The 21,230-nt window shown below is 37.0% G+C and overlaps 1 protein-coding gene across 2 annotated transcripts in view; it reads right to left on the bottom strand.

Annotated features, from left to right (window-relative positions):
• The window catches only part of PRKG2 (protein kinase, cGMP-dependent, type II), a 201,093-nt gene that overhangs the window by 24,527 nt on the left and 155,336 nt on the right, over positions 1-21,230 (bottom strand). For both annotated transcript variants that reach the window (XM_006885285.1, XM_006885286.1), the window contains exons 15-16: positions 10,922-11,044; positions 3,558-3,620 (exon numbers count right to left, since the gene is read on the bottom strand). In XM_006885285.1, the coding sequence (XP_006885347.1) occupies positions 3,558-3,620; positions 10,922-11,044 (186 nt within the window). The remainder of the gene's footprint in view (positions 1-3,557; positions 3,621-10,921; positions 11,045-21,230) is intronic.

The following is a 21,230-nucleotide window of genomic DNA, read 5'->3' as shown; positions in this document are numbered from 1 at the left end:
AATCGGGATGGATGTGTCAGAGGCAGTGAGATTGGGACAGGATAGATCAGGGTTTAGGGCTGTTGTACATAGGGTCGCTATGAGTTGCAAGTGACTCGACGGCACATAACAACAACAACAACATTTAAAAAGGCTTTTTGTCACCAGTATGGGGCTGGAATTCAGGTTAGGAAGTTGTATGGAGGTGGTGGAGTCTACGGAGGTTTGTTTTTTGGCTCTGGTAAGGATTAAGGTGGAATGTTACTTGCCACTGGTTGTGAGTTGATTTTATTCAGCCTCCTATTTAAAAAGGCTTTTGGGCCCAAAGGCGACTGGTTTTAATTGGTTTTGGTCAAACATTCTCATAAGTGGTATAGCACTGGTCTGTCCATTTGCTGAACAGAGGTAATTCATGGTTTCTGTGATGCTTAACACTGTGACACTGATGTGTCAAATGTGAAAATGGTTACCCATGGTGGACAGTGTTTGGTGGAGCTCCTCGATTAAAATAAGCTTGGAAGCAGGAGTGGCATCCATTTTCAAAATATCTTGCCTCCGGAAACTCTATGAACTTGGAGATATGATGAAAGTTTTAACTGTTCATAGATGATTGATAAAATGTGTATGAGGATCTAAGGAGGCGAGGAGGGCAGCAGAGAGGTTGGGATGGGTGGGGGAGTTGATAACGGTGTTGCATTATTTAATAAGTGGAGGAAGGGTGGTTTGGGGAGGTGGGGGGATCTAGTGTGAAGGGCAATGTGCACAAACTTTGTAGGAAAATCAGTGTAACATTAAAAAAACGAATTCCAAGAAATAAAATTTTTTTTTAAAAATGAAAAATAAGAGAAATGGTGTAACTAGAGTGTTCCTTGGAGGCAAGGATGGAAATGCTTTGTGACTCATACTTTTAGACATGTTGCTAAAAAGGTTATTTCTTGGAAGGGGATATAATGCTTCGAAAGGTGGAGCGCCAGCAAAATAGAAGACCCACAGTGAGATGAATGGACATGGTGACTACAGCATTACGCTCAAGTGTATCAGAGTTGGGGAGGATGTCACAGGACAGGGCAGGATTCAGGCCATTCACAGGGTTACTATGAGTTGTATTTGACTCAACAACATCTAACAACAACAAGAACAAGAGATGCTTCTGAAGAAAGAACTGGATATTTGATTCTGAAAATCAGCCATTGATCCCTATGGTTCTTCGTTGTACTCTTGACACATGTGAGGTCATTTAGACTCACAGTCAGTTGGCAGTAAACATGGGAGGGAAAATATATAATTACTGAGGATGGACATATTGGGGGTGTGTGTATATTTATGTGTGTGTGTATAATATATATGTGTGTGTGTTTGTATATATATATATATATATATATATATATATATATATAGAGAGAGAGAGAGAGAGAGAGAGAGAGAGAGAGAGAGAGAGAGAGAGAGTCTCAAATACAAATTTAAAGTAAATAGTTCTGGATGGGGGGTAATGAGTTTAATGAGTTTTACTTTACTTTTAGGGAAAGTTTGATTTTAAACTTTAGAAAGGTATTTGCTTCTTTGTTTTAATATTTAATTCCAAGAACATACTGGGTAGAAATACCATATAACTTGGAGTCTTTTGTGGATTGCTTAAGGGAGCTCAAATACACTAGGTGCTCCTCAGGAGAAAGATGGGCAATCTCCTCTTGTGTGATACACACAAGCCTCTGAAAGCCTGCTGGTCGGGCAGTTTTGAGTTGATTCTGACTCCATGACACTTTGCAGCAACAATATTTTGAGAGAGAGAGAGAGAGAGAGAGAGATCTATTTTTCCATTTTGTTTGTTCCTCTAACTTGACATTCTTAAAAGTTCTGAAAACAGAAAGAAATAATGGTTTCTTGACTCCATGGGAGGTAGGCACTGCGTAAATTTGATTTATCTCATTAGTGAACTGTATCCTATAGGCTGTAGTGCTCCTAAATGGCAAAGGCTACTAAAAATGAATTGGAAATTAGTCCCTACAGGGAAGAAGATTCAAAATTGTGGGGGTGAGAAAATCCTTTAGCACCAATTTGCATGTGCATCCAATCAAAGATTTGACAGCTACATTTAAATGAGCCCCAGGTAAGTAAGAATAAAGATAAAGTTCGATCCCATTAACAATTATATCACTTCTATTTGTTAGCTACCCTAAAGCAAAAGATAAAGATGCTTTTTTAATGAGAGAAAAAACATTGAGAGGATGGCTTTAATTGACAGTGCACTTGTTTCCTCCACATGAACGGTGTGTTTATGTGTCATTTTATAATGGGAAAAGAAACTGGCTAATAATATGGAATGTGGGAGAAAAAGTAAATTAGACACTAAAATGAATAATGAGCCTTAGGAGATAGTCCAAAGAATGACAAAAACATTAAAATACTATAAGCATTTTTCTCTCTTCCTCTTTCTTCAATCTTCCCACCATTCTTTTCTGATACATCTTTAAGGCAGAGATAGATATGAATTCACAATGTTGAATACTTGGCTTTATTTAAATAAATTCATGAATAGATAGAGCTAGGTTGGAAGCTCAGAGATTTGATTTTTTTTTTTAGGCTACACCACTACTGTTAAGATAAATAGAGCTCTATTCTTCTACATCCCCAGCTTTATTTTCACACTGAGTTGATGCATTGCTAGTTTTTCAGTAGAAATGTAGACACAGGAAGAAATAACTAGAAGTATTTTCATTTCTGAATGTTAACACATAGGTGTATGCAAAAGGTCTCAAGAATTAAATCCTCACATTTCTTTATTACACTATTACTTCATTTTAACTGCTCTTTAGTATCTGTGAGTTATAAATCGTCCAAGCATTGATTTGAAAAAGGAAAAGAAAATCTTGATGGTTTGAATAATCCAATTGAATATTTTGCTACATTAGAGAGGATGTCTTATGGTGATTAACAATGGTTTTGAAGGCCAGTATTAGAAATTTGCAGAACTGAAAAGGTTCATGTCAGATTAGTTCACAAATAATGTTGGAGGTTTTGTAAAAATTAATATACTTAAGAAATGAAATGTACCAGGAGATGTCAGAATTTTAATAGACATTCAAAGAAAAAATATTTTTTAAACAAGTTGATGATATTCCTTTAAAGAAAAAATACAGTACAATTTAACAGTTGAAATCTCTTCCTTTGAACACTGACATCTTTTAAACACTGGCATCTAAACAATGTCTACATTCCACATAATTTACAAATTGAATGTCAAAAGTAGAATGTAATTTTATAGGATTCAGTGAGATATCAAAAATACAACAGTGAATAAAATATTTAAATTTTATGATTTGGAGATGGGATTTTATAGCGTGTTTTATAACTTCACCATTTTTTTACATAAATTTAAAGCAGCTATATAAGTCTCCATTAATTTTGAATATAGAGAAATCACTGAATATGATCACTGTAACTGTATTAAGTCATACATAGAGGAAAATCAAATATGCAAAAAAGGAAATATTGAAAATCAATGAAGGGACTCTTAAAACCTTCTGAAAGTAGTTTTCAAGATTAATCTATTTGTGTAGGCACAGAAGTAACTACTATACCTGTGTTTCTTAATGTCATTTATTCCATTCTTCAGATTTCCCAGCCGTTCTGTTGGATTTTGCCTAAAAGAAATTTTTTTGAAAAGATGATTCATAATGGCTATGTATGAACTTTCATATAAAAATGTAAAATTTATTCATTTATTCATTCAATCAGTTCTTCAACAACATCATATACTTCCAACTGTAGGTCAGTTATCATGCTCTGTAAGATTCCATACTTGAATTAAAGGTAGTTAGGGGTTGGTGCTTGTGTGCTAAACAAAGTTTAGTAGTTGGAGTCTATCCAAAGGCAACTTGGAAAGAGCACTATAGATGAACCTGGTGATCTACTTTTAACAAACCTGCCATTGGAAAGTCTGGAAGAGAGTTTTCCTACGGCATATATTGGTTATCATGAGTCAAAGCCTATCTGATGGTAAGTGATTTTGGGGTGTATGGATGTGTGCTCATACATTAGTACTCTAGCGGTGATATCAGGTATGGATAATTGCTTGGAAGAACACGTTGTTGTTATTCTTTCACCAAGGATGATGTCCTTCTCCAGGGACTGGTCGTTCCAAGTAAGACAACAAAAGAAAGTGAGGAAAATTTCTCTCACATTCTTTATTTCTAAGGATAATTCTAGATATATTTCTTCCAAGAGTTCTGGCTGTCCATATCTTACTCTTTGTCAACACTAAATATAAACACAATTCTTCAGTCTTGTTTATTCATTGTCCTTTTTTTTTTTTTGAACAGACGCTATTTTATTAAAACAAGTACATTAAGTCTGGTATTAAACAAGATAATTTGGGGTGAAATGTCTAACAAGGATTTCTGCTTTATAACATGATTTATTACTGTAAAGTTATAGGAGCTTTCATGATATTTTATAGTGACATTGGTCCAAACTCCTGTAATCATGAAACTGTCATTAAAACGGAACTTTACTGTAGATAGTAATAGTCACTTAAGAATCTCAAAGATAATGGATGAAGAAAACATGTTCAAGGAAGACTGATGCCCTTTAAGGATCATGAAAATGCTCCTAATGATTTGAAGTCCTTTCAGCTTTATATTTCTTTTTTTTCTTTAAATAATTTTAATGAGCATTTACAGAGATTTTGGATTTCCATTCACCCATTGCTGCACTTCTCTCCCTGCCCAACCCTCCCGCCCAACCAAGTTCACTCCTCTCTTTCAAAAGTAAAAGAAACACTCCTTCCCTGGTACGTAATCCCACCGTACCCCTCCCACCGCCCAAAGTACATTCCACTATGCAACCTTAATTGTGGTCATTGTCCATTTTTGTAAGCACATGAGATTGACAAAACTATAGTTTGGGCTAGGTACACATTAGTTTTCAAAGTAATATCTTTGATTTTTAAAACCTTAACAAGCTCTCTTGCTGCGTATTTGCCTAATTCATCCTTTGACTTCTTAACTGCTGCTTTCATGGATGCTGACTGTATATCCAAGTGAAATGAAATCTTTGACAACATCTATCTTTTCTGTTTACCATGAGAAACATGGTCAGGTTGTGAGGGTGTAATTAAGACTACAATCCTTGATCTTTATCAAATCTCCTTCAAATCCATGTTCCTTTCAGCAAACAAGATTTATCATCTATTATCTATGTGTATTATTGTTGTTGTATATTATTATTGTTGTGGTTGTCAAGAACAACTCATAACAATCCTATGAATAACAGCCTTGAATCCTGTCCTATGCTGTGCCATACTCACCGTCTCTGATACACTTTAGTCCATTGCTACAGTCAGCATGTCAAGCCATCTCATTAGGGCTCTTCCTTTCTTTCATTTATCTTCTATCTGTCCAAGCATGATATCGCCTTAAAAGGAATAGCCTCATCTAGCACCAGACCCAAGACATGAGGGACAAAGTTTGCCATCCTTGCCTCCAAGAAGTACTCTGTTGCACCTTTTCCAAGATATCATACCTTCTTTTGGCAGGCCATGGGATCTTTGATCTTGTGGAAGCGTCCAGTCCTTCTCATTTTCAGCAGCAAGGTTGTGTCATCTGCATAAGGCATGTTGTTGATGAGTTTTCCTCTGATCTTGATTCCACATTTTTCTTCATATAATGCAGCTTCATAAGTTATTTGCTCAGCATACAGAATGAATTGATAGAGACCCCTGATGCATACCATTCCTGAATTTAAACCATACTGTATTTTCTTGTTCTGTCAGACACAGTTTCATATTCTAGATATGCATTTTGTATGAGCACAATTAAGAGTTCTGGGACTTCCATTCTTCTCAATGTTAGTCATAGTTTGTTGTGATCCACACAGTCAAATGCCTTTGCACTGTCATTACAATACAGACAGACATTCTTCTGATATTCTCTGCTTTCAGCCAGGAACCCACTGACATCAGCAATGATATCCTTGGTGCGATGGCCTCTTCTAAACCCTGCTTGAAATTCTGGTAGTTCTCTGTCAACGTACTGCTCTACCCATTTTTTGGATGATATTCAGTAATATTTTCCTTGCTTGTGATATTAACGTTGTTGTTGAATTACTTTACTTGGAAATGATAAAAATTAATCTTTTCCAGTCAGTTGTCCAAGCAGTTGTCCTCCAAATTTCCTGGCATAGATTGGTGAGCATAACCAAGGTTTCATCTATCAGCTGAAACAGTACAATTAGTATTCCATTAATTTCTGGGAACTTATTTTTGGCCAGTGCCTTCAGTGTAGCTTGAACTTCTTCCATTGTTTATCACTGGCCCGTGTTCATATGTTGTTGTTGTTATTGTGCCACATTGAGTCACTTGTGACTCTTAGCAACCCTATGTACCACAGCTCTGAACTCTGCTCTATCCTGTGCCAACCTTATTGTCTCTGACACAACTCACCTCCATTACCCTAGTCACTGCATCATTTCATTTCATTGAGGGCCTTCCTCTCTTGCACAGTCTCTCTACCCTCCCAAGCATGATTTCCCTTTCCAAGGACTAGCCCTTCCTTGCAACATGCCCAAAGTATGTCAGATGAAGCTTCGGAATCCTTGCTTCCAAGGAGCACTCTGGTTTCCCCTTCTCTAAGACTAACTTCTTTGTTCTCCAAGAAGTCCATGATATATTCGATATTCTTCTCCAGCACAACAGCTCAATGGCATAAATTCTTCTATATCATCCCTTTTCATTGTCCGGCTTTCTAATGCAAAGCAAGTAATTGTGAAAACCATGTCCTGGATCAGGCACACCTTAGTCTCCTGACCGACATTATTGCTTTTCCAGAGGAGAGGTCCCTGACCGCAGACTCTCCCAAGGCAATTTTTCTTAATTTCCTGGCTACTGGTTCCAAGAGTGATGATTGTGGAGCCAAGCAAACTACAGCTGTTAACAACCTCACAGTCTATCATGATGCTGCCAATTGGCCCAGTGGTGAGAATCTTTGTTTTATTGATGTTGAGCTTCAATCCATATTTAAGGCTGCAATCCTTGACCTTCTGCAGTAAATGCTTCAGGCCCTCCTCAGTTTCAGCAAGCATTTTTGTCTCCAAGGAGCTGGCTGCACCTTCTCCAACACATATCTGTTAATTCTTCTGGCAGTCCATGGGATCTTCTGTACTCTTCTCCAACAGCACAATTCAAAGACATAAATTCTTCTTCAGCCATTATTAGCCACTGTCCAGTTCTGAGATGCATAGCAAGAGATCAGAAAAATCATGGCCTGGATCAGGTTCATCTTAGTCCTCAAACTGACCTTATTAGTCCTTAATAATTTGAAGTGGCCCTTGCCTTACTTTCCTACTGTAATAGGTTTCCTGATCTTCTGATGTCTGGTGCCGTGTGTACTGGTTGTGGATCCACGTAAGATGAAGTTGTTAACAGTCTCAATCCTTTCTCCATTCATTACAATGGTGCTTATTAGTCCAGTGGTGAGAATTTTTGTTTTCTTGATATTGCGATGCAATCCATATTGAGGACTGCAGTGTTTAAATTTCTGTAGCAATTAACTCAAGTTCTCCTAACTTCCAGCAAAAAGCATTGTCATTAGTATAGCAAAGATTATTGACTAATCTTCCTCCTATCCTGATGCCACATCTTTCTTCATAAAGTCTAGCTTGTCAAATAATTTGCTCATCTTCTGAGTCTTCTTTATGCTCATGATACATTTGACATAAACAATTATATCCTTTTATTCCATATTGACTTCTGAATCTGATTTGAGTTTCTAGCATAAATCCTTACCACTGGACCAAGAAGTAACACCATGTTGTTTTGGTGGTGGAACCTCCAGGGGGTTTTCAGAGGCAGTTTAATCACATAGAAGAGACTGTCTCTCTTTCTCCCATCGAGCATCTGGTGGATTAGAACTGAATGCCTTTGGGATAGCAGTACAGCTCCTTAGCACTAGGAGACCAGAGTTTCTTGACATGATGATGGACAGATAAAAGATTAAGTTGTCAATGATTTCATAGACCTTACTTGAATCCACAATCAACATCCTTGGATCTAGCAGGCAAGAAGTTAAAAGATACATTGTGTTTTTTAAAAAAAGATGTATTGTGTTGGGAAAATCTGCTCTCAGGACTTATTCAAAGTACTGAGGAGCAATGTCATCAGTTTGAAGATTAATGTGCACTTGATACAGATCATAGTCTTTGCAATTATTTGCTATGCATTTGGGAGCTGGACAATGAATAAGGAAGTAAGAATAAGAATTGATACTATGAGTTGTTTTCCTGGAAAAAAGTACTGAATATTGCATGGATTGTCAAAAGAACAAGCAGATATGTCTTGGAGAAAGTGCAGCTAGAATGTTCTTTGGAGACAAAAATTACAAAGCTTCATTTCACATACTTTGGGCAGGTTGCTAGGAGAGGCTATTCATTGAAGAGGACATGATGCTTGGGAAGGTAGAAGGAGAAATCTTGGAAAACTATGAAGGAGAAGACCCTCAAGCAGATTGACTGACACACAGACACAACCCTGGGCTCAAGTGTGTCAGGGACGATGAGCATGGCACAACACAGGAAAGGACAGGGCTCAGATCTGTTGTTCTTGGGGTTTTTAAGAGTCATACTTAACTCTACGGAACAACTAACATCATCTTGCACTGTTATGTCTCCATTTGCTAATCATTTTCAGCAAAAATACTACTATTATGTCATGTTTTATATTCTTTGATGATTTCTTTATTTTTCTTCTGGATAGGTAAAATGTGAATCTCTTCCATTCAGTTGGACAAGTATCTGCCTACTAAGTTTCTTGGTATAGATGTGTGACTACTTCTGGCATTGCATCTATTTGTTGAAACTCTCAATTGCTATTCCATTTATTCCTGAATATTTGTTTCCACTTTTGGTCCATTTCAGTTCTTTTGTCCACATCACTGGTTCTTTATCATAAACTACTTTTTGAAATGGCTGAATGGGGAAATTTTTTTTGTATGGTGATTGTATATTCTTCTAATTTTTCCTTTGTATAATACAGAATCTTGCCTACAGAATATGTCTACATGGAAAATTAAGGCTTTATTTTTTCTTCAGTTTCTCCTTCCTGCCCCCCTAACTTGAGCAGTGTTGAGTATGGTTTTTCCCCTTGGTTTTCTAACTCCAGGTCTATATCATGAAAATTCTCTACTCTTTGAGTTTCCCTTAGAAATATGTTCAGTTCTTTTATTTCAGTATTTCTTCTTTTTGTTTGAGCTATTCTACATTCAAGAGCAAGCTCAGAGTGTCTGCTGACATCTATTTGGTATTTTCCTTATTCTCTGTCTTTTCATAATCTTCTGTTTTATTCATATGTGACCTTTTGTGCTCTTTATGTATGATGACCTTGATATTATCCCACAATTCATCTGATCTTTAGTCATTGGTGTTTAGTGCGCCAAATCTATTCCTAAATTCAGTGGAGAGCTACTTGAACTGAATAGAAGAGATTAACATTCTTACCTCTCCAAAAGAAAAATGCAGAAATCATCAAAGAATAGCATCAATATGACACAACAGTAAGATTTTGCTGGAATGATTAGCAAATAGAGACACATTATTCTCTAAATTCAGAGAGAAAATACTTCAAGCTATCCTTTGGTTTTCATAAGCATGTTTTCATTTGATTCAGCTTTAACTCAAACTAGCACTTGTGCAAATGATGGTCTATTCTGCAGTCAGCTTCTGGCCTTGCTCTGATGATATGGCACCTCTCTATTGCCCATTTCCACAGAAACAGTTTGAATCTTGTGCATTCTATCTGGTAATTTACATATGAATAGTTAGGTACTGTTTGTTGTTGTTAGACGACAGCATTGAGTTGGAACCAATTCATGACTGACCCTTTAGCAGATTTTCAGAGGCAGTAAATCACACTTCCTCTACCTTTTAGGTTGTTGCAAAATGCTATTTCCAGTAAATATGTCACTGATCTTACAAAATACCATCACATGACTTCTACCACTGTCTCCAACACAAAGGTTGTATTTTCCTACTTTGAGCCTTCTTTGTTTCCAACTTCCATGTTCTAATCACCAATAATTATTTTTGCCAGGAGTTGGAATTGACTGGAAGCACAGATCTTGACTGTATGTTTGGTCAATATCTAAAGAATCTGGTAAAGATTTTAAGCTCTTCATTGTTGGCATTATTAATTGGTTCAAAATTTTAATAACTGTCATATTATTACATAACTGGCCTTTCTCATACTGTCATTTACGGCATTGTACTCCAAGAAAGTTAACCTTTATTTTGTGAATAGAGTAAATCTTTAAGGCCTTTAAATACTGGTATTATATAACTAAAAGATGAAGAAACAGCTGTAAACAGACATTAAAAATCATGGCATGAAAAGTACAAATTATGAGTGGAGGAAAACTGGATGTTGTTAAAAATTAAACAGAACACTTGAAGATTGATATTTTAGGTTATTGCTGAGCATAAATAGACTAGCTTTGACAATTTCAATCTGTAAATGTTAAAAATTATTCTCAAAGTACTCTGTAAAGTATAAATTTCTTTCATTTTAAAACCACATAAATGATTCCATAAAATCCCAGATGAGCAATTATTTTACATTACACTAATAATCTAAAGGTTGGCAAGTTGAGCCCACTTAGTTGTATAGCTTCAAGATTACAATAAAAGAAACTCTACAGAGTTCATCTGTTTGCCATGATTTGGAACTAATTTGATGGGGTTTGTGATTCTTTAACATGAAGTAAATTACACATTCCCAAATTAGACCATCAAACAGAAAATGCTTTTCTTTAAACATAATTTAAAAATATGTAAAAGCATAGTAAAGGTAAACATGCACCTAACTTTAAAACTAGTAAAAAAGAAATTGGGAAGTCTTTAAACTTTGATCAAGATCTGGGATTACCTGAATCCCCATTACTGTAATTGGCATTCTCACCTGCAGAGCCTCCGAATCAGATCCTCAGGTCGTCGTGTTATCTTTCTGGGAAAATCCATTTTTTCAATTCCTTTGAGAATTAAGTTATAGGTCATCATTTGGTCAATCCCGGAAAAGGGTGGGCTGAGGAACATCCAAAAAATGACATGTCAGAAGAAAGGTCTGAGGCACACGGGGGAATTACCCATGTATTTCCTTTTCTTTCTTCTTCCCTTTCCCTTACCTTCCTGCTTTCTTGTTTTATAGCATAAATGGTTATATGTTTGATTTCATCCAGCTAATATTATTACCTTTAACAAAGCATACGCCCTACACACACACACACACACACACACATATACACACACACACACACAATTTGTTAGTGATACTCAAAAGAAAAAACAAAGGTTAGAGAGTGATTGTTGTTGTTAGGTGTCATTAAGTCAACTGTGTGAGCAGTAGATCAGAACTGTGCCCTATCCTGGGTCATTTTCAGGAGCTCTGACACACTCAAGCCTGCTGCTGCAATCACAATGTCAATCAATCTCAATCCATGACATTTTTCTTCTCTTTTGCTACTCTTTCCCTTTCTCAAGATGGAGAGAAATATTATCTTGACAGAATGAATGGAAAAATTGTCTCTGATAAGTTGACAATTGAGCAGTACTATGAACTCAGGGAGTTAATGAGCCATATCAAGCCCTGGTGTACAAGTTGTCGTCCCGCAGTCGCTTGTGGTTGCTGTGAGGCTGAACCCTGTGACACGGATGTGTCAAATGCGTTAATGGTTGGCTACCCAATGCAGATTGAGAGTGGGGTGGAGCTCCCTGATTGAACAAGCATGGAAGGAGTGGTGTCCACTTGCATAATAGCTTGCCTCCGGAAACCCTATGAACTTGGAGAGAGGATGAAAGGCACCCAAGCGTCAAGGACTCTCCTTCATAGGGTCACTATGAGTCGCCTGCGACTCGACGGCACTTAACAACAACAACATCAAGATCCGTCAGTAGAGCAACTCAAAGGCCAGGAGAATGTGAGATGTTTTTTGGAGCAGAAAAGCACAGTGTAATAGGATGGAGTGAGTGAGGAAATGAGTAATAAATGACATGAAGAGAACATCATGTAGATCTAATGGGCTGAGGTAAGGCTATGGAAATATTTCGACTTAGATGACCTGATTGGGCTGATAATGGTAAAGACAATAAGATTTGGTTATTTTCTAGATCTACTTAGATCATCAGATTTGCAGTTGAATGAGGTGTGTGGGAGAAAGAAATCATTAAAGAATGAAGCTAAAATGCTTTGGTATAGGTCCTTTTAAGACTTATTGTCGTTTTTAGGTGTCGTCAAGTTAAGTAAGACCCATAGTGAACCTATGAACAACAGATCCGAACCCTGTCCTATTATGACATCCTCACACTTCTTGATATTTTTGCGCCCACTGTAACAGTCATTGTGTCAATCTACCTGGTTGAGGATCTTCCTCTCCTTTGCTGACCCACTGCCTTTCCAAGCATGATCTCCCTTGCCAAGGAATAACCCCTCTTAGCAACATGCCCAAAGTATGTCAGATGAAGCATCATCGTTCTTACCTTCAGGGAACACTCTTGCTGCATTTCCTCCAAGATATATTCATTTGTTCTTTTGAAAGACAATGGGATAGTCTGTATTCTTCTTCAAAACCACAATTCAAGGGCATCGATTTTCTTTTTTCCCTGTTCTCCTTATTCATTGTCAAGCTCAGAAATTCATAGTAAGTGATTGGAAAGATCATGGCATATTCAGACGCACCTTAGTACTCAAACTTATATCACTACTACTCAATAACAGAGAGAGGACTCTGACTGTAGACTTTTCCAGTGCAATACATCTCCTGATTTCCCGACCTCTAGTACCAAGGGCGTTGATTGTGGGTCCAAGTAAGATGAAGCTGTTGACAGCTTAAAACTTTTCCTCATCTAGCATGGTGTTGCCTGTTGTTCCAGTGGTAAAAAATTTTGTTTTCATGACATACAGGTGCAATCTATATTGAAAGCTGTAGTGTTTGGTTTCTGCAACAAGTAGTCCATGTCCTCTTCACTTGCAGCAAGCGAGGTTATGTAATCTTCATAATGCAGATGTGCTAGATTCTGATTTATGTTAGATGCATTATTTAGAGGGTTTTGGGGCTTTAAAAATTTTTTATTATTATTATTAATTTTAGTGAAAATTTATAGAGACTGAGGATTTCCATTTGTTCACTATTGCACTTTTCTTCCTGCCCACCCCTCCCTCCCCCCCAATCTGCTCTTCTCTTTGAAAAGTAAAAGAAAAATTATTTCATTGTTATACAATCCATCCCCCCCAAGTCCACTCCATTAGGCAGCCTTCATTCTGGACTCCTGTCATGACAAAAATACCTAATCACATATCACTTTTAAACAGTTTTTTCTGCCTCATCTGTTTCAAAGCATTATTTATCCCATCTTTCTCAGTCTCCCCCCAACCCCGATGTCAGTCATTTTACAACAGTGGCACTATGCAGTATTTGTCTTTTTGTGACTGAGATATTTCACTATGTATAATGTCCTACAGAGTCACCCATTTTGTATAATATTGCATAAGTTCCCTGTTTTTCAATGCAGTGTAGTATTCCATTGTGTGAATATACCACAGCTTCTCTATCCATCCTCTGTCCATGGGTTGTTCCCAACTCCTTGCTATTGTGAACAAAACCACGATAAACATGGGTGTGCATATATCTGCGTGGGTGTCAGTTATGGTCTCTTTGGGGTATATTAACAGTAGAGGAATCGCTGGGTCACATGGTATCTCTATTTGCAACTTTTTGAGAAAACGCCACACCGCCTTCCACAGTGGTTGCACCATTTTATACTTCCACCAACAGAGTAAGTTTCTCCACAACCTTACCAGCATTTGTTGCTTGCTGTTCTGTTAAATTTTTCTATTCTTACTGGAGTGAGATGGTATCTTATAGTTGTTTTAATCTGCATCTCTCTTAGAGCTAGGGATTTTGAACATTTCTTCATGTGTTTCTTGGCCATCTGAATTCCTTGGTGACGTGTCTGTTCATATTCTGTGCCCATTTTTCAAATGGATTGTTTACCTTTATTTTGTTGTGGTGCTCAAGTATTTTATAAATTCTATATATAAGTCCTTTATCTGACATGTCATTGCCAAATACTTTTTCCCAGTTTTTGGCTTCCCTTTTTACCCTGTTGGAGAAGTTTTTGAATGTGCATAGGCATTTGATTCTTAGAAGTTTCGAGGCATCTATTTTATCTTCTCCTGGTTGTAGATTTTAAGTATACTTGGAAGACTGTTTATGTTGTGAGAGGGTTTTTTTTTTTCTTAAGAACAGAATTGTTATTTACTCAAAGAGACTGTGGTGGCAAAGCAGCAAGCTGTGGCGATGGGAATCAAGAGTTATATTTTGAGCCAGAAGTTGTATTTATTAAACTAATGTTCAAGAAGAAGCTTAGGACTCAGGTATGATTTTGGAGGATCAGATAATATTCATGATCACAGATTTGAGATTGTTGTTGCTATTGTTATGTGCCATCGAGTTGCTTGAGATTCACAGCAACCCTATGTAGACCAGCTCTGAAGCCTGCCCTACCTTGAGCCAGTCTCCCTGCCTCCAACACACCTACCCCCATTTCCCTACTTACTATTACCCATCTATCTCCTCTGGGGTCTTCCTCTCCTGTGCTGTCCCTCTACTCTTCCCAGCATGATGTCCTTCTCCAAGGACTGGTCCCTTCTGGCCACATGTCCAAACTATGTGAGAAGGGGCTTCAAAATTCTAGGCCCCAAAGTGAAACTTGGTTTTACCCTCTCCAAGACAGACCTATGTGTTTTCTTCACAGTCCATGGAATGTTCGTCTCCAATACCACAACTCAAAGCATAAATTCTTCTTCTGTCATCCTTAGTCACTGCCCAACTCTTTGATGCCATGGCGAGTAATTGCAAATACCATGGCCTGGATCAAGTATACTTTAGACTCCAGACTGACATCATTGCTTCTCAGTACTCTGGAAAGGTTAGTGACAGCAAACTTATCTAAAGCAATTAGTCTTTTGATTTCCTGACTTCTATTGCCAAAGTGTTGATTGTGGAGCCCAGCAAGCTGTAACTGTTAACAATCTCAATCTCTTCTCTGTCCATTATGGTGGTTCCAATTGGCCCAGTGATTACCATCCAGAAAAATGAAGAAATAGAAAAAAATGTCAGGAAGATAGCGAGGACACACCAATACTGAGCAGAGGAACCAGAATTGAAAAAAAAAAAAAAAGAGTGAGAAAGGAAGTTCTGAGAGCCAGATAAAAAGAAAATTCCTAGAAAGTATTGGTGAGATAAACAGAATTGACTCTTTAAAGTAGTGCTTTTTTAAAAAAAAACTTGTATATAATTGAAAAAGAAATTCCTTGCTATTGAATGGGAACTTATCATAGCTGACGTTCCATTGTGTTTCTGAGGCTGTAAATCACATTGGAGGAGGCTGACTGTCTGTCTCTTTTGTTGTTTAATTTGTGAACATTAATGACAACATTCAGAAATTAATTTGCAGAATCTTGTTTATACTTGAAAACTTTTGATACAGAGATAATAATAAACCTTGATAACAAATTTCAAACAAAGTTGGTATACTAACTCTTTCATATGTGTTTTACTTATAACAAATAAAAATTATGTAAGGGGGGAAAACCACAGCATATCACTGCTTTCTTATTTTCATATATATATACACCATAGACCTATATCAACTCCTATTTTTTGCCAATTTTTTACTAATGTCTTCATTTCAAATTTAACTTTTTCCTTTATTGTCATTGGTCCTTGATCAAATGTTATTTCCTGATATAGTTCTATATGAACCAAATTGTCCTGGTAGAGTGATTGTGTATTCATTCTATCATCCATTGACTCTTTCTGCATCGTCCAAGATTTTGCTCATAAAATCCATCAGTATTAAAGCTTAAAGCTTGAATTTGTGTTTCAATTCTTTTAACTTGAGAAATTCATAGTCAGCTCTTCCTGTCTTGTTATCTGACTTCAGCTCTTTGCATATTTCATTGTAATATTTTGCCTTGTCTTATTTTGAAAACTTCTTCTGTAGATCAATTTTTTACACTTCTTCCCTTTGTTTTGGATTTTTTTTATGTTCTAGTGCAATTTTTAGAGTCTCTTCTGAGACTCTAAAATTTTTGGCTCAAAATAAAATTCCCAAGAATTGATGAACTATCAATTGACATGTTCCAATAAATGGATGCATTTCACCAGGCTGTGTCAAGAAACCTAGAAGACAGCTACCTGGCCAATGACTAAAAGAGTTCCATATTTGTTGCCATTCTCACAGATGATCCAACAGAATGTAGAAATCATCAAATAATATCATTAATATTACAAAAGCAATAGCTAGGACACGTGGACAAAGAGTTAGCATAAACTCAAGGCTGAATTTAGAAAATGTCATGACAGTAAATTGTGGAGATGGGTACCAAGAGCTAAGTTTTGAGTTAGAAGTTGCATTTAGCAACCTAATGTTCAATAAGAAGCTGATGTTAGATGATCATTGCTGATATCTATCTATGTTTAATTAACTATATAAAGACATTTAACTGTGTGAATAATAACAAATTGGGACTGACTTAAGAGAAGAACAGGATTCCCAGAACACTTAATTGTGCTCAACAAAACCTAGACCTAGACTATGAGGTTCTTGTCTGAACAGATTAAGTGAATAATGCATAGTTTAAGATCAGGGCTGCATACTTTCTCCATAACTATTCAATCTGTATGCCCAGCAAATAAATAGAGAAGGAGGACTTTATGAAGAATGATGTGGCATCAGGATTGAAGGAAAACTCATCAACAATCTCTGTTATGCAGATGATACAAATGAGGAGGACTTAAATTACTTGCTGCAAAAGATCAAATCCTTCAATATAGATGAAGTCCATGAACATCTTAACATCAAGAAGACAGTTATCATTTGCATTGCACCAATAGGCAGCATTGTGATACACAGAGAAATTATTGAAACTGTCAATTATTTAATCTTATTGGATCCACAATCAATACCCGTGATATCAGCAGATAAGAAACAAAACAATATGTTGCACTGGGAAAATCTGTCAATGCCCTCTCCAGACTGCTGTAGAATGTCAGATTAAAGTCTAAGGTGCACCTGATCAAATCCATAGTCTTTTCAATAGGTTATTATGCATGTGAAAGTTTGACAATGACTAAAGGTGACAGAAGAACAACTTATGCCTTAGAGTTGTGGTATCTGAGAGATACTGAATCTCCCAGGGACTGCCAAAAGAACAAATAAATATATCTTGGAGAGAGAATGGAACCAGGGTGCTCACTGGAGGTAAGAATGATGAAACTTCTCACAAAGTTTGGGCATGTTGTTAGGAGGTGCCAGTCTTGGAAAAAAGGTATCAGGCTTGGGAAGGTAGAAGGTCAGCACAAGAGGGAAAGAGCCTTAAATAGATGGATTGACTCAGTGACTATAACTATTGGTTCAAGTATATTAGAGATGATTAGAATGGTATAGGCTAGGGCAGGGTTCAGATCTATTATCCACAGGGTTATAATGAGTTATAGTTGATTCGAGGGCACATAACAACACCACCACATAACCACACACACAAACACAAACACACTGTGCTTTAGAGGGCACCTCTGGAAACTCTATGAATATGGAGAAATGACCAAAGTTATACATGTGTTCAGGTCTTTTTTTCATAGAGTCGCTGTGACTAGTCTACAACTCGATGGCACTTAACAACAACCACCACCTTACTTTCTAGCATTCATGGCATGTACAGTTAAAATGAACTTTTTCTTTAATAATGTCCTGCCTGAAAACCTCACTTTTTAAAAAATGGCTGATCAAGGCTATCAGTAGTAACTCCCATGTACTATGTTTTTGTCTCCCTTCCTTTCTTTACTCCTCCACTTTATTTTTCTTCATCTTGTAACAATTTATTATAACTGATGTAGACTGGGTTTCATATTCTTCTCTTCTCTGGTTACACTTAGGAACTTTCCTGTACTTTTTAAGAAGTGTAGCTCACAATATTCCCAGGAAAATTGAAGCAAGTTTTTGAAATAGATTTCCTTAGGTCCCAAGACTTGAAGCAATTTTTCTCTCTCAATGACTATGTAGCTATTTGTCTTTCTCCTTTAGGGATCCTAAGTAATGAATATTTGAATCTTATTACAGATAATACAAAATAGTTTCATATTTGTTTGCTTAACACTTGTAGATAAAAAACAGAATATATCCACAGGCAATCCAATATTAAAGCCTGCAATGTAAGAAATATATCAATACTCTAAAACTCTATTTTTGTAGAGTACTAAGTAACTTGTCTGGAAGCAGGAGCGGCATCCACTTCCAAAATGGCTTGCCTCTGGAAACTCTATGTACGAACAGTGCTCAGGCTGTTCGGTCATAGGGTCGCTATGAGTCGTCTACGACTCGATGGCATTAAACAACAACAACAAGTAACTTGTATCCCCATCAGTGAACTTCTTATGATTTTATATATGCTGTTTTTCTCCTGGAAAGTAAAACTGGGAACATGTGATTATAAAGCACTGTCGTGATTGTTAGGTGCCATTGAGCTAACCATACAGAGGGTCCTCACTCTCCTGCAGAACAGTTGATTGATTTTAATTGCATGACAACTCCTTATCCACTAGGTCACCAGAACTCCCTTATAAAACATTAGGGAATTACTTAATGTAAAATTGAAGTTGTTATTGTTGTTATGTGCCATTGAGTCACCTGCAACTCATGACAACCCTATGTACAACAACAGCTCTGAAGCTTGCCCTATTCTGACTAGTCTCATTGACTCTAATTTGCCTACCCCTATTGCCTCAGTTACTGTATCAATCCATCTCATCCACGGTCTTCCTCTCCTGCACGGTCCCACCACCCTTCCAAGCATGAGGTCCTTATCCAAGGACTGTTCCTTCCTGGCCCTGTGCCCAAAGTATATGAGAATGATCTTCAAAATCTTAGCCTCCAAGGAGAAACTTTGTTTCACCTTCTCCAAGACCGACCTATTTGTTTTCTTGGCAGTACAGGATACAAACCATAAATAGAAAAAAAGAAAACTTTTCTGAATCTTCTCTGAGTGTATAACTATGTACATCAGTACAAACAGATCTATGTGTAAAGAAAAATATATCACATTTAGAATCAGAAGAGTGCCATCAAATCTTGTCTCTCTTATCTCTGATTTGATTGTCTATTGTATAATTTAAACCATAAAATCATATAAAAATATATGTAGTCACATAAAAATAAGAAAAATTCCTTCCTTATTTTCCATATAAATTTGAAAAACTAAATTAGCACATGCAAATTCTTTGTACTTAAAGTGCTTTATAAATATAAAGTAAGAGAGGGAAAGTATATGAGTGTGTTGTTGCAAGTGCACATGAGTTTACATGTGTTAAATATTTGGGATCTTAGACTCATTAACACAGCTTTAATCTCTTTGGGAATGACAATTCAATTTTAACTGCTAAGACCTCTGCTATGTCTTGTCTCTGTTCATTAGCACCTCTAGTAAGGAGCTGTCAAGGGGATAAAATTTAAATTCAGCCACTTTCTCTTAACATTACTGGTTAATTATTTGTTGGGAAGATGGAAGAAAGTAATCTAAATTTAGCTTAATTGATTGACAGATTTAACATAACTGTGATTACCATCTCTTCAGTTACACTCCCCCCCCAAGGTAGAATAAAATTGGGGACATACTACCATAAAACACAAGATCAGCACTTTTTATTACCTTCTATTCAACTACCAAATCCTTTACACATTTAAGGCAAGAAACTTCACTGCAATCTCAAAGACCCGCAGTTCAAGTTCCCCAGCTGCTCCACTGGAGAAGGATGGGCAACTCCCTTGTGGATAACTGCCTCTGAAAATCCTCTGGAGAGCCAGCCATTGGTCAGTTCTGACTCACCAGCACACAGCAACAACAATATGGTAATAAAACCAAAACCAACTGCTACAGTAGATCCTTACTCAGTGACTCTAGGACAGAGTAGAATTTCCCTTAGGATTTCAGATGCTGTAAATCTTTCCAGAAGATGAATGCTTCTTAGTTTTCTCATGAAGTATATGGTGGTGTCACAGTGCCAAAGTTCTGGTTAGGAGGTCAGTCCTTAACACATTGTACTATTTAGAGCTACTTATGTATAAAATTAGAAAATGTAAAAACAAAACCAGCTCAAATTTATTGCTGTCAAGTTGAAACCAACCCATAGCTTACCATTCATTTAGTTTCTGAGGCTGTAAATCACACCAGAAATGACTGCCTATCTTTTTTTTCCAAGGAGCAGATGGTGAAATCAGACCACCAGAGATGGTCAGATTTTGGGTTAGCAGCATAACTACTTTATAACATTGTTGTCAGATGCCATTAAGTTGCCAATGACTCATTTGATCCTACGATCAAGGGAACTGAAACTTGCTCTATCTTGCATCCAACTTATGTTCTCGAATATACTTAAGCCCACTGTTACAGACAATGGGTCGATCCATCTTGTTGAGGGTCTTTTCTTTGTTAAGCTCTCCAACTTTCTTAGCATGATATATTTTTCCAATGAATGTCCTCTCCTGAAAACATGCCCAAATCATATGAGATGATGTTTCATCATCCCTTACTCTAAGATGTTCCCTGGTTACATTTCATTCAAGACAGGTTTTTCGTTCTTTTGGCAAGAAATCTTCTCAGAAATCTTCTCCAACCCCACAACTCAAAGGCATTAATTTCTTCTTTACAATTCTTACTCACCGTTCAACTTCCAGATGCATAGCAGTCCTCAAATCGGCATACTCGCTCTCCAGCACTTTGGAGAGGACAATGACACCAGATATCCTCAATTCACCACACCTTTTGATTACCTGACTGCTGGTACCAAGTTCATTGTGTATCTAAGTAAAATGAAATCACTGAAAATGTCAATTTTTTCCCCATTTTCTACAAGGTTGTTTATTGGTCCAGTGGTAAAGATTTTTGCTTTCTTGATATTAAAATGTAATCCATATTGAAGGCTGTAGTCTCTCATAGTCTACACCAAGTATTTCAAGTCATCTTCACTTTCCACAAGCAACACTCTATCATCTGCACAATGTACGATATTTGTTGAGTCTCCAGTCCTAATCCTACATTTTTCTTTGTAAAGTCCAGTTTCTCCAATGATTTGTTCAACGAGCGCAGAGAAGCCAAAGCACAGGGAAGAATTCAAGATACTAAAGAGCTGAATAGAAGATTTCAAAAGGCAGCA

The sequence above is a fragment of the Elephantulus edwardii genome, unplaced genomic scaffold, assembly GCF_000299155.1.
Source record: "Elephantulus edwardii isolate Elephantulus edwardi_28Jun2011 unplaced genomic scaffold, EleEdw1.0 scaffold00042, whole genome shotgun sequence".
Classification (NCBI taxonomy): domain Eukaryota; kingdom Metazoa; phylum Chordata; class Mammalia; order Macroscelidea; family Macroscelididae; genus Elephantulus; species Elephantulus edwardii.
Note: the sequence above shows the minus strand (reverse complement) of the source record. Positions and strands in the feature narration are given on the sequence as shown.